This window comes from Salvelinus fontinalis, chromosome 10 (assembly GCF_029448725.1).
Source record: "Salvelinus fontinalis isolate EN_2023a chromosome 10, ASM2944872v1, whole genome shotgun sequence".
NCBI lineage: Eukaryota > Metazoa > Chordata > Actinopteri > Salmoniformes > Salmonidae > Salvelinus > Salvelinus fontinalis.
In genome coordinates, this window is record NC_074674.1 from 20,157,486 (window position 1) to 20,171,084 (window position 13,599).

General features: G+C 44.2%; 1 protein-coding gene across 1 annotated transcript; it reads right to left on the bottom strand.

Annotated features, from left to right (window-relative positions):
- Positions 1-2,784: 2,784 nt before the first annotated feature.
- Positions 2,785-6,858, bottom strand: marchf5l (membrane-associated ring finger (C3HC4) 5, like). The gene is made up of 7 exons (XM_055936043.1): positions 6,711-6,858; positions 6,174-6,260; positions 5,870-6,072; positions 5,598-5,728; positions 5,234-5,408; positions 3,752-3,918; positions 2,785-3,652 (listed from the first exon to the last, which is right to left on the bottom strand). The coding sequence occupies exons 2-7, from the start codon at positions 6,200-6,202 to the stop codon at positions 3,476-3,478; spliced, it is 882 nt and encodes a 293-aa protein (XP_055792018.1). The 5' UTR covers positions 6,203-6,260; positions 6,711-6,858; the 3' UTR covers positions 2,785-3,475.
- Positions 6,859-13,599: the final 6,741 nt, after the last annotated feature.

Below are 13,599 nucleotides of genomic sequence, written 5' to 3' on the forward strand. Positions count from 1 at the left end.
AATGGCCGATACGTTTTATCTATAATTTCTCTTCATTATCTCTCTTCATATGACAAGGATTAAAAATGATTTGCCTGTAGATTGTAGACTTGATTCACGATGACGACTGCTAGCTAAGACTTTGAAAGTAATTTGTTGACATGATCAGTCCCATCAAAGCTACTGTACATATAACGTGATTTGACGTCATTTTATCTGTAGCCAATGACCTTGAGCCTTCTTGGAAGGGCACTTGTAATAAACTCATCAAAAACATCCTCTCACTGTCAACTGTTTATTTTCAGCAAACTTAATATGTGTAAATATTTGTATGAACATAACAAGACTCAACAACTGACACATAAACTGAACAAGTTCCACAGACATGTGACTAACAGAAATTGAATAATGTGTTCCTGAACAAAGGGGGGGGGGGGGTCAAAATTAAAGTAACAGTCAGTATCTGGTGGCCACCAGCTCCATTAAGTACTGGAGTGCATCTCCTCCTCATGGACTGCTCCAGATTTGCCAGTTCTAACTTTGCCAGTTCTAACTCTTCCACCAAGGCACCTGCAAGTTCCCGGACATTTCTGGGGGGAATGGCCCTAGCCCTCACCCTCTGGTCCAACAGGTCCCAGACGTGCTCAATGGGATTGAGATCTGGGCTATTCGCTGGCCATGGCAGAACACTGACTTTCCTATCTTGCAGGAAATCACGCACAGAACGAGCAGTATGGCTGGTGGCATTGTCATGCTGGAGGGTCATGTCAGGATGAGCCTGCAGGAAGGGTACCACATGAGGGAAGAGGATGTCTTCCCTGTAGCGCACACCATTGAGATTGCCTGCAATGACAACAAGCTCAGTCCGATGATGCTGTGACACACTGCCCCAGACCATGACGGACCCTACACCTCCACATCGATCCCGGTCCAGAGTACAGGCCTCGGTGTAACGCTCATTCCTTCAACGATAAACACGAATCCGACCATCACCCCTGGTGAGACAAACCCGCGACTCGTCAGTAAAGAGCACTTTTTGATAGTCCTGTCTGGTCCAGTGACGGTAGGTTTGTGCCCATAAGCGACTTTGTAGCTGGTGATATCTGGTGAGGACCTGCCTTACAACAGGCCTACAAGCCCTCAGTCCAGCCTCTCCCAGCCTATTGAGGACAGTCTGAGGGATTGTGCGTTCCTGGTGTAAGTCGGGCAGTTGTTGCCATCCTGTACCTGTCCCGCAGGTGTGATGTTCGAATGTACCGATCCTGTGCAGGTATTGTTACACGTGGTCTGCCACTGCAAGGACGATCAGCTGTCTGTCCTGTCTCCCTGTAGCGCTGTGTTAGACGTCTCACAGTACGGACATTGCAATTTATTGTCCTGGCCACATCTGCAGTCCTCATGCCTCCTTGCAGCATGCCTAAGGCACGTTCACACAGATGAGTATCTTTCTTTTGGTGTTTTTCAGAGTCAGTAGAAAGGCCACTTTAGTGTCCTAAGTTTTCATAACTGTGACCTTTAATTGCCTACCGTCTGTAAGCTGTTAGTGTCTTAACGACCGTTCCACAGGTGCATGTTCATGAATTGTTTATGGTTTATTGAACAAGCATGGGAAACAGTGTTTAAACCCTTTACAATGAAGGATTTTTATGAATTATCTTTGAAAGACAGGGTCCTGAAAAAGGGACGTTTCTTTTTTTGCTGAGTTTATAACTCTGGCAGGATACAAAGGGCTGAAATTTTGTATGTCTATGTAACAGATGTAACTTTACGTCATCCCCTCGCCCCGACACGGGCGCGAACCAGGGACCTTCTGCACACATCAACAACGGTCGCCCACGAAGCGTCGTTACCCATCGCTCCACAAAAGCCGCGGCCCTTGCAAAGCAAGGGGCAACCCTACTTAAAGTCTCAGAGCAAGTGACGTAACTGATTGAAATGCTACTAGCGCGTACCCGCTAACTAGCTAGCCATTTCACATCCGTTACATCTACATTTACTAAGGACATAAACTTCGCGATGACAGTGTCCCCATGAGTGACAGAACAGAGTCAATCATGGTGTAATACTCCTATTTTTTGGTGGCTCGCCCCACCGCCACAGAAAGCACTGAGCTAGGCTGAAACACCTGCATTTTGGAGCTGCCTTACTCAAGAAAACAAAAATGAGACCATGTGTGTATGATATATATATTTTTTTACATTGTTTGCAAACCTATATGTGACACATATTAATGCAAAAATAACATGCAAAACAGGCAAGTCCCCCCCAAAAAAATATTTATATTCTTTTTTTCTAAAAATGTGGGGCTCAAAACATGTAGGGTTCTGATTTAGCTTATTCATAATTAATTCATCATTAACGTTTGGTTCATGCATGTGACCGACCAATACCTCACAAGGCTTCTTCTCTCCAAGCTGAGACCTTGAAACTGAGATATCCCTTTGTTCTGGGCGTACTGCCAAATTGCTTAGGCTGATGGTGAGGATTCCTCCCAGGCACCATCAATCAGTCACTTGTATGAACCCAGTCAAATTGGTTATTAGAAAAGCACAAACATAAAATGTTCCTTCACAAATTGTTGCAATAATGTCAGCCAATCAGCAATCAATGAGTAAATGTTGTCCAATTGCAATGGAGGCAGTAACTCACATGGACTTACCGAGATGGCATTGGGCATCATTTGCTCCCCTTGTTTCCTCACTTAAAGTTCTACACCACCCCTACTATCAAATTGACCTACCTCTGGCTGATGAGGCACTAACGGAAAGTAGAAGTCATCCCACTTCAATAATAACAGAGAGAATGTAGTATTTAACAATCAAATGAATTTATTAGCTAATTCATTCTTACAGGCAAATAAAATAGCAAGGGTTCTACAAAGTAGACCAGGGGTGTCGAACTCCTTTTATCCAGGGGGGCACGTTCAGTCTTCAACGAGGTCCAAAAGGGCAGCACTAAAAATTGGTTATATTTCCTTGTATTAAAAACTTGCGAAAAATTGTTCATATATATATATATATATATATATATATATTTTCTTTTTAATATATACTCAAAGCACCCACGGGCCGGATTCGACCCCCTCGCTGGCCAGATCCGGCCCACGGGCAGTATGTTAGACACTCCTGGTGTAGACATGCGCACACACAGAAACACACACACACACATGGTTGGGTGGATATCTTACAATGAAATACCAGAGCATGGTTGAGTTCAGGAGACACCAATGGGAGAAAACACTTTCAAAGAAAAAACTAACAAATGCATTTCTATTTGACAAGTTATCTGTTTGGAAATGTAACACACCTCTTAAACACACCCCTTGTCTGAGTAAAATAAAACTACATTGTGCTTGATTGCAGGTTTCTCTTTGTGTGCGGTCAGGGAACAGAGAGGATTCTGGGAGGCTGTCAATCGTTTCTGCTCCAACTTATTATATCTCCGCTCTACCTCTTCGTCCCTCCTTCACCCTCTAGGGTTAGGGGGAGTGTTGTGTTCACTCGTTTCCACTATCCTCTGTGTCGTCCTCTCCTCCCTCACTCCGTCCCTCTCCATCTATGTCCCTCTCTCTCTCTGGGTAGTTGAGGATGTGGCGGTTGGCCTGGGTGAGGTACTGCTGCTGTTTGAAATACACCTTAAACACTCCCTTCATCACCACAAATGCTATACCACCCTACAACACAGAGGGAGAGAAAGGGAGAAAAAGAGAAATATAAAACACCTGCCACCCCATACATACTGTGTACACAGACACACAGACACACACACTCACCAGAACGGTGCGTTGCAGAGATGAAGGTACCCTGCTGAAGATCAGCCGTCCCACCAGGCTGGCCACGGAGGGGAAGATGAGAGCTCCACACAAAGTACGAGACACTGACAGGTGGTCCCCTCCATTACTCCCATCAGCTGGCACACGGGGCAATGGACGCCCTATACCTGTGTGGGGGTGAGGGGAGGAGAGAGACAAAAAGGAGTTAAAAAAAATAATTATCAAGTGAATTTAATTTGCAGAATGTACCACAGCGCCTTTGTAAAATATTCAGACACCTGGAATTGTTCCACATTTTGTTAGGTTACAGCCTTATTCTAAAATTGATTAAATGTTTTTCTTCCCCCTCATCAATCTACACACAATACCCCATAATGACTAAAGCAAAAACAGGTTTCTGTAGCATTGAAGGTCCCCAAGAACACAGTGGCCTCCATCATTCTTAAATGGAAGAAGTTTGGAACCACCAAGACTCTTCCTAGAGCTGGCCGCCCGGCCAAACTAAGCAATTTGGGGAGAAGGGTCTTGGGCAGGGAGGCGACCAAGAACACGATGGTCACTCGAACAGGGCTCCAAAGTTCCTCTGCGGAGATGGGAGAACCTTCCAGAAGGACAACCATCTCTGCAGCACTCCACAAATCACGCCTTTATGGTATAGTGGCCAGACGGAAGCCACTCCTCAGTAAAAGGCACACCTGACAGCACTCTTGGAGTTTGCCAAAAGGCACCTAAAGAGTCACTGGTGTGATGAAACCAAGATTTAACTCTTTGGCCTGAATGCCAAGTGTCACGTCTGGAGGAAACCTGGCACCATCCCTAAGGTATAGCATGGTGGCGGTAGCAGCATCATCATCACACTGTGGTGATGTTTTTCAGCGTCAGGGACTGGGAAACTAGTCAGGATCGAGGGAAAGATGAAAAGGGCAAAGTAAAGCGAGATCCTTGATGAAAACCTGCTCCAGAGCGCTCAGGACCTCAGACTGGGACAAAGGTTTACCTTCCAACAGGACAAGGACCCTAAGCACACAGCCAAGACAATGCAGGTGTGGCTCCGGGACAAGTTCTTTAGTGGCCCATCCAGAGCCCAGACTTGAACCCGATCGAACATCTGTGGAGAGACCTGAAAATAGCTGTGCAGCGACGCTCCCCATCCAACCTGACAGAGCTTGAGAGGATCTGCAGAGAAGAATGGGAGAAACTACCCAAATACAGGTGTGCCAAGCTTGTAGCGTCATACCCAAGAAGACACTGTAATCGCTGCCAAAGGTGCTTCAACAAAGTTATGAGTAAAGGGTCTGAATATTTTTATATATTTGCAACCATTTCTAAAAACCTGTTTTTGCTTTTGTCATTGTGAGGTATTGTGTGTAGATTGATGAGGTGAAAAACATTTGATCAATTTTACAAGAAGGCTGTAATGTAAGAAAATGTGGAACAAGTCAAGGCGTCTGAATACGTTCCGACTGCACTGTGTGTGTGTACCTGGAACTAGCAGCTGTAGTTTAGAGGAGTGTCTCTGCCACAGCCTCAGTATGTAGTCCTCCCAGCGTATCATCTTGCCCAGGACCAGCATCACAGGGATGGTAGGTAGACCCATCAGGAGGAACAGAGGGTCGGCTCTCTCCATCACATCCAAGCCCTTCTTATGGCCTACCACCTGTAGAAATAGGGGGAGGAGGGAAAGGGAGGGAGGCAAGGAGGGAGGGAATTGTGGATCTCGTGTTCTGTGTTGCATTGGCGTTCGCAATGGATTCACCGAACTAGTTAGTAAGTTAGTGTTAGTTATGGTCAATGGCAAGGGTATAATGGTTTGAGGTTCAGGGGTCAGGAGTAGAGGGTCATGTACCTGCATGACAGTCACAGCTCCATAGGTGACAGCTGACCAATAGACTGTCCCCACCACCACCCCAGCAGCAGCGAACGGACTGGCCCGCGACAGAGCCCTGTCCACCTGCTGGAGGAAGTACACCAATGGCCCTGGAGGGGGGGACAGACAGACATATACAGTCAGTAAAATACACACACCTGGACAGAAGGCACTACAGAGTAGAACTATCTTGTGTGTGCGCTGCAAGTTGCCCATATCGGGAAAGACTATACTCTGTGTGTGTCAGTTACCCATCTTGGGGAAGACGATGCTGTACTCTGTGCCACACTGAGGGCAGCAGACAGCTCCTCCACTGTTTCCTTTCTGCTTCTCATCGAGCCAGCGCTGCAGGCAGGCCTGGTGGATCCACTTGGTACAGCCTTTACACCTGCAGGGGCTCACCCACTCTGCCACGCGGTCCTCTTTCTCTGTCGCAAAACACACCCAGCAGTGCCTGGACATGCACACACACAGTGGGAGATACAGGTGAATACACACAGACAAAGGCAGGCAAAGGTCTCACACACACACACACACACACACACACACACACACTTCTCAGGGGGCTCCTCTACACAGGCCATGTTGAGTCCGTTCAGTTCCTCTAGGTCCCTGTCTCAGCATGGGCCAGCCAGGAAGGACCTGCATACAAAGAGTCATTTTCACTTTCTCTACATCCTGCATCTGGTTATTTTACAGACAACATTTACCAACTGTCTGTATTAGCTTGCTTCTCCTACATTCAACTAACTCACTTTTGGTTTGGCCAAACTTGTAACTAATTTAACGTTAGCTGTCTCGGCCATGCCAAACTGACATGCCCCAGTCAGTGAACAACTGCAAGCTAACCTGAGATAACGTTAGCTAGCTAATGCTGTGATGCTGGTTTTCTGTGTTTTAGTTAGATCATAAAATGACATGTCGTCCATACAACTTGCCATTAAAACGTTTTAATCGCTTTGTGATTTTTGCTAAGGCCTAGATTGCGTCAAGTGTATAACGTTACCGCAAATAGACTAGCAAAATAGTTTAGTAGCTATGGAGGAATTCATAACTTCTAGTTGTTGTTGAACAATGACAGTTGTTTCTTACCTCAATAATGCCTCTATATAAATACCCCGAAGTACCTCACAGTCAGTTTTAAACTAGCTGAATGACAAGAGAAGAGTTTTGATAGCTAAATAATCTTCGTCAACTGTCACCACCATAAAGCAGACAGGAATAATAAAGTACTTCCGGGTCACGTATTTTTGGAATCCTTCAGAATAAGAGTAACGTCCTGTATACGTTGTAGCTGAATTAATAAGTAGAGCGAAATTGTGCAGAATTATACACTGCTCAAAAAAATAAAGGGAACACTTAAACAACACAATGTAACTCCAAGTGAATCACACTTCTGTGAAATCAAACTGTCCACTTAGGAAGCAACACTGATTGACAATACATTCCACATGCTGTTGTGCAAATAGATTAGACAAAAGGTGGAAATTATAGGCAATTAGCAAGACACCCCCAAAAATGGAGTGATTCTGCAGGTGGTGACCACAGACCACTTCTCAGTTCCTATGCTTTCTGGCTGATGTTTTGGTCACTTTTGAATGCTGGTGGTGCTCTCACTCTAGTGGTAGCATGAGACGGAGTCTACAACCCACACAAGTGGCTCAGGTAGTGCAGCTCATTCAGGATGGCACATCAATGCGAACTGTGGCAAAAAGGTTTGCTGTGTCTGTCAGCGTAGTGTCCAGAGCATGGAGGCGCTACCAGGAGACAGGCCAGTACATCAGGAGACGTGGAGGAGGCCGTAGGAGGGCAACAACCCAGCAGCAGGACCGCTACCTCCGCCTTTGTGCAAGGAGGTGCACTGCCAGCGCCCTGCAAAATGACCTCCAGCAGGCCACAAATGTGCATGTGTCAGCATATGGTCTCACAAGGGGTCTGAGGATCTCATCTCGGTACCTAATGGCAGTCAGGCTACCTCTGGCGAGCACATGGAGGGCTGTGCGGCCCCACAAAGAAATGCCACCCCACACCATGACTGACCCATCGCCAAACCGGTCATGCTGGAGGATGTTGCAGGCAGCAGAACGTTCTCCACGGTGTCTCCAGACTCTGTCACGTCTGTCACATGTGCTCATGTGCTCAGTGTGAACCTGCTTTCATCTGTGAAGAGCACAGGGCGCCAGTGGCGAATTTGCCAATCTTGGTGTTCTCTGGCAAATGCCAAACGTCCTGCACGGTGTTGGGCTGTAAGCACAACCCCCACCTGTGGACGTCGGGCCCTCATACCACCCTCATGGAGTCTGTTTCTGACCGTTTGAGCAGACACATGCACATTTGTGGCCTGCTGGAGGTCATTTTGCAGGGCGCTGGCAGTGCACCTTCTTGCACAAAGGCGGAGGTAGCGGTCCTGCTGCTGGGTTGTTGCCCTCCTATGGCCTCCTCCACGTCTCCTGATGTACTGGCCTGTCTCCTGGTAGCGCCTCCATGCTCTGGGCACTACGCTGACAGACACAGCAAACCTTTTTGCCACAGCTCGCATTGATGTGCCATCCTGGATGAACTGCACTACCTGAGCCACTTGTGTGGGTTGTAGACTCCGTCTCATGCTACCACTAGAGTGAGAGAACCGCCAGCATTCAAAAGTGACCAAAACATCAGCCAGGAAGCATAGGAACTGAGAAGTGGTTTGTGGTCACCACCTGCAGAATCACTCCTTTTTTTGGGGTGTCTTGCTAATTGCCTATAATTTCCACCTTTTGTCTATTCCATTTGCACAACAGCATGTGGAATTTATTGTCAATCAGTGTTGCTTCCTAAGTGGACAGTTTGATTTCACAGAAGTGTGATTCACTTGGAGTTACATTGTGATGTTTAAGTGTTCCCTTTATTTTTTTGAGCAGTGTATATATATATATATTATACTAACTATCATACAAAGAATACTTTCAAATATTTCTATGACATATTATGGGATAATGATTTGTATAAATATTAAGCCTAAATGGTGAACAATATTTTTTGTGCATGTAGAGTGCACGGTGCACTCCAATCGTTTAGAGAACCATACACAATTTCCTGTAGGTTGTGTTGCAGTAAATGGAGGTTCCATTCTACTTAGCAGCACTTCTAGTTTCCAAATCCACAGAGTTACACCCAGAGGAGCGTCACTGCTTGTTTTTTGGCCCTTCAAGAGAGTCCAATCAGCTGAAATCCAGTTGTTTTTTCACATCGGACATAAATATTGCACTGTACATAATCGATTGTGTGTCCAGAAAACCAGAGGCCTACTTACTAGAGTCCCTAATATACAAAACAGTTGAGTTTCAACCAAAAGTTTGCGTAGGGCCCCTGAACACTATATGCTACAAACATAGCACTGTAAAGCAAAATCTATTGTTTGTGTTCATCAAACCAGTGTCCAGTCTACACTTTTGTACTATCACTTTAACTCTACGCTGACTGACTAATTCAGAACTATATCTTATTTACAAAGGAACAAATAAACTACTTTAGCTTACTCTTTGTTTGCTTTCAGTGTGAAATAAAACACCATTCCATATCAGACGTGCGCTCTTGACTTGCGCTACAATGATGGTGCCAAATTCCGACAATTAGCAGGTGGTTAGGTGAGAAACGAACTGCTAAAGCAAAACAATGGAAACAATGTGATCAGTAGATGGAGTGCATTCCTGTAAATTACCTACTTTTTCTAATGATGATGAGCAGGCTGCAGACCTTATATCAGACTTTAAATCGGTGCAAGGCCAGCCTTTTGTGACAAAATATGCCTCAGGGCAAGCGTTTTGGCTGGACAAATAAAAAATATCACCCTAGTAAGATCATGTAAATGGGTTAGTATTACACCAATCATCAGATTGCTTATCTTTCTTAAAATGGCGGGGAAACAATGTTGATTTGTGCCCAGTGGGCTGATTCTACGGATGAGTGTTACTGTTGATGATCAATTTCTGTTGATGATCAAGTAACTTCATTGTGATATTTGTTATGAATAAAGCATGCTTTAAAAAAATATATATATATACTTGCATCTCTCTTGACTTTTTTAATGTAGTCATTTATTACTATTCTTTGTATGTTTTCCGAAGTGTTCACCAGAAGGCTTTGACTTTTACATTGTAAGCTATTTTGGTATGCAATGCGTCCTGTGACTCAGTTTTTTCATTCAAACTCACCTGTTTTGTACTTTAGGGACTCTAGTGAGTATACTGGACTCTAGTTTTATGGGCATACAATCAATCAATTTTCCTGTATAGTGCTATATTTGTACCATATAATGTCCAGGGCCGCATTATAAGCTGTTTGACCACAGTAAAAGTGCAGCAACACTTCCTGACCTAAGTTTTTGTTCAAACTGACCACTTTTGTATTCTAGTGACTCTAGAATACACTTTAAGCTGTTTGACCACAGGAAGGGTTCTATTCAATCTGTATCGCAGAAGTTCAGCGTTACAGCGCTATTGACATTTAAAGGCAATATTCCTGTGTTAGTGAAGACTGCATTGACAGTAAACGCTGCACATATCGGCTCAATCAGGAAATTATCTTTACATTTCTATTGCGCAATCTGTAACGCTTCAGCAATACAGAATGACTAGATCACTGAAGGTCCAGAAACACTTCCTATGACCTAGGTTTTTGTTCAAACTCATCTGTTTTGTACAGGTACTTGCCTATGGTGCAATATCTATGTCCAATATGAAAAACATACTGCATTTAAGCTGATTGGCCACTCTTTAATGGCTGCAAAAGGAGCAGCAAAGCTGTCATCAAGGCAAAGAGTGGCTACTTTGAAGATTCACAATATAAAATATATTTTAATTGGTTTAACACATTTTTGGTTATTACATGATTCCATATGTGTTATTTCATAGTTTTGATGTCTTCAGTGTTATTCTACAATGTAGAAAATAGTAAAAATAAAGAAAAACTGTAAGGGCTGTCGTTCTCCTCATCCTCGGACGAGGAGAGGAGAGAAGGATCATCAGACCAAAATGCAGCATTCGGGAAATAAGCCATCTTTTATTTAAACACGACGATGGCAACACGAAAAACAAAACACTTTCAAAATTACAAAAACAAGAAAACGACGTAGACGAAAAAACCTGAACATGAACTTACTTAACTAAAACGTAAAACTCACGGACAGGAACAGACTACATCGAAACGAAACGAACAACCGAACAGTCCCGTATGGTGCAAGACATAACACTGATACGGAAGACAATCACCCACAAACAAACAGTGAGAACACCCTACCTAAATATGACTCTTAATTAGAGGAAAACGCAAAACACCTGCCTCTAATTAAGAGCCATACCAGGCAACCAAAACCAACATAGAAACAGATAACATAGACTGCCCACCCAAAACACACGCCCTGACCATAAACACATACAAAAACAACATAAAACAGGTCAGGACCGTTACAAAAACCCTGGAATGAGTAGGTGTCCAAATTTTCACTGACACTGTATATATATATATATATACTACATGACCAAAAGTATGTGGATACCTGCTCGTCGAACATCTCATTCTAAAATCATGGGCATTAATATGGAGTTGGTCCCCCCTATACCAGCCTCCACACCTCTGGGAAGGCTTTCCAGTAGATGTTGGAACACTGCGGGGACTTGGTTCCATTCAGCCACAAGAGCATTAGTGAGGTCATGCAGTGATGTTGGCAGATTAGGCCTGGCTCGCAGTCAGCGTTCCAATTCATCCCAAAGGTGTTCAATGGGGTTGAGGTCAGGACTCTGTGCAGGCCAGTCAAGTTCTTCCACACCAATCTTGACAAACCATTTCTGTATGGACCCCGCTTTGAGCACAGGGGCATTGTCAAACTGAAACAGGAAAAGGCCTTCCCCAAACTTTTGCCACATAGTTGGAATCACAGATTCGTTTGGAATGTCATTGTATGCTGTGGCATTAAGATTTCCCTTCACTGGAACTAAGGGGCCCGGACCATGTAAAACGGCCCCAGACTGTTATTCTTCCTCCACCAAACTTTACAGTTGACACTATGCATTGGGTCAGGTAGCGTTCTCCGGGCATCCGCCAAACCCAGATTCGTCCATCGGACTGACAGATGGTGAATTGGGATTCATCACCTCAGAGAACACTTTTACACTGCTCCAGAGTCAAATGGTGCAAGCTTTAAACCACTCCAGCCGACACTTGGCATTGAGCACGGTGATCTTAGACTTGTGTGCGGCTGCTCGGCCATGGAAACACATTTCATGACGCTCCCGACAAACAGTTATTGTGCTGACTTTGCTTCCAGAGGAAGTATGGAACTCGGTAGTGGGTGTTGCAACCGAGGACAGATGATTTTTACGTTTCTCCTAGACGTTTCCACTTCACAATAACAACACTTACAGTTGACTGGGGCAGCTCTAGCTCAGGGCAGAAATTTTATGAATTGACTTGTTGGACTCCTATGACGGGGTCACGGGGAAAGTCACTGAGCACTTCAGTAGTGCCACTTTACAAAAAAAAAAAAAGTATCAATTGAGATTGCAGGCCTGTGTACTTAACTTTATACACCTATCAGCAACGGGTGTGGCTGAAATAGCCAAATCCACTAATTTGAAGAGGTGTCTACATAATACTGTATATATAGTGTATATACAGTTGAAGTCGTACGTTTACATACACTTAGGTTGGAGTCATTAAGTCGTTTTTCAACCACTACACAAAATTCTTGTTAACAAACTATAGTTTGGGAAATTTGGTTAAGACATCTACTTTGTGCATGACACAAGTAATTGTTCCAACAATTGTTTACAGACAGATTAATTAACTTATAATTCAATGTATCACAATTCCAGTGGGTCAGATGTTTACATTCACTAAGTTGACTGTGCCTTTAAACAGCTTGGAAAATTCCAGAAAATTATGTCATGGCTTTAGAAGCTTCTGATAGGCTGATTGACATCATTTGAGTCAATTGGAGGTATACCTATGGATGTATTTCAAGGCCTACCTTCAAACTCACTGCCACTTTGCTTGACATCATGGGAAAATCAAAAGAAATCAGCCAAGACCTCAGACAAAAAAATTGTAGACAAGTCTGGTTCATCCTTGGGAACAATTTCGAAATGCGTGAAGGTACCATGTTCATCTGTACAAACAATAGTACGCAAGTATAAACACCATGGGACCAAGCAGCCGTCATACCACTCAGGAAGGAGACACGTTCTGTCTCCTACAGATAAACGTACTTTGGTGGGAAAAGTGACAATCAATCCCAGAACAACAGCAAAGGACCTTGTGAAGATGCTGGAGGAAACTGGTACAAAAGCATCTATATCCACAGTAAAACAAGTCCTATATCTACATTACCTGAAAGGCTGATCAGCAAGGAAGAAGCCACTGCTCCAAAACCGCCATAAAAAAGCCAGACAACGATTTGCAACTGCACATGGGAACAAATATCGTACTTTTTGGAGAAATGTCCTCTGGTCTGATGAAACAAAAATAGAACTGTTTGGCCATAATGACCATTGTTACATTTGGAGGAAAAAGGGGGATGCTTGCAAGCCGAAGAACACCATCCCAACCGTGAAGCACAGGGTGGCAGCATCATGTTGTGGGGGTGCTTTGCTGCAGGAGGGACTGGTGCACTTCACAAAATAGATGGCATCATGAGGAAGTAAAATTATGTGGATATATTGAAGCAACATCTCACAACATTAGTCAGGAAGTTAAAGCTTGGTCGCAAATGGGTCTTCCAAATGGACAATGACCCCAAGCATACTTCCAAAGTTGTGGCAAAATGGCTTAAGGACAACAAAGTCAATGTATTGGAGTGGCCATCACAAAGCCCTGACCTCAATCCCATAGAATATGTGTGGGCAGAACTGAAAAAGCATGTGCAAGCAAGGAGGCCTACAAACCTGACTCAGTTACACCAGCGTTGTAAGGGGTAATGGGTCAAAATTCACCCAACTTATTGTGG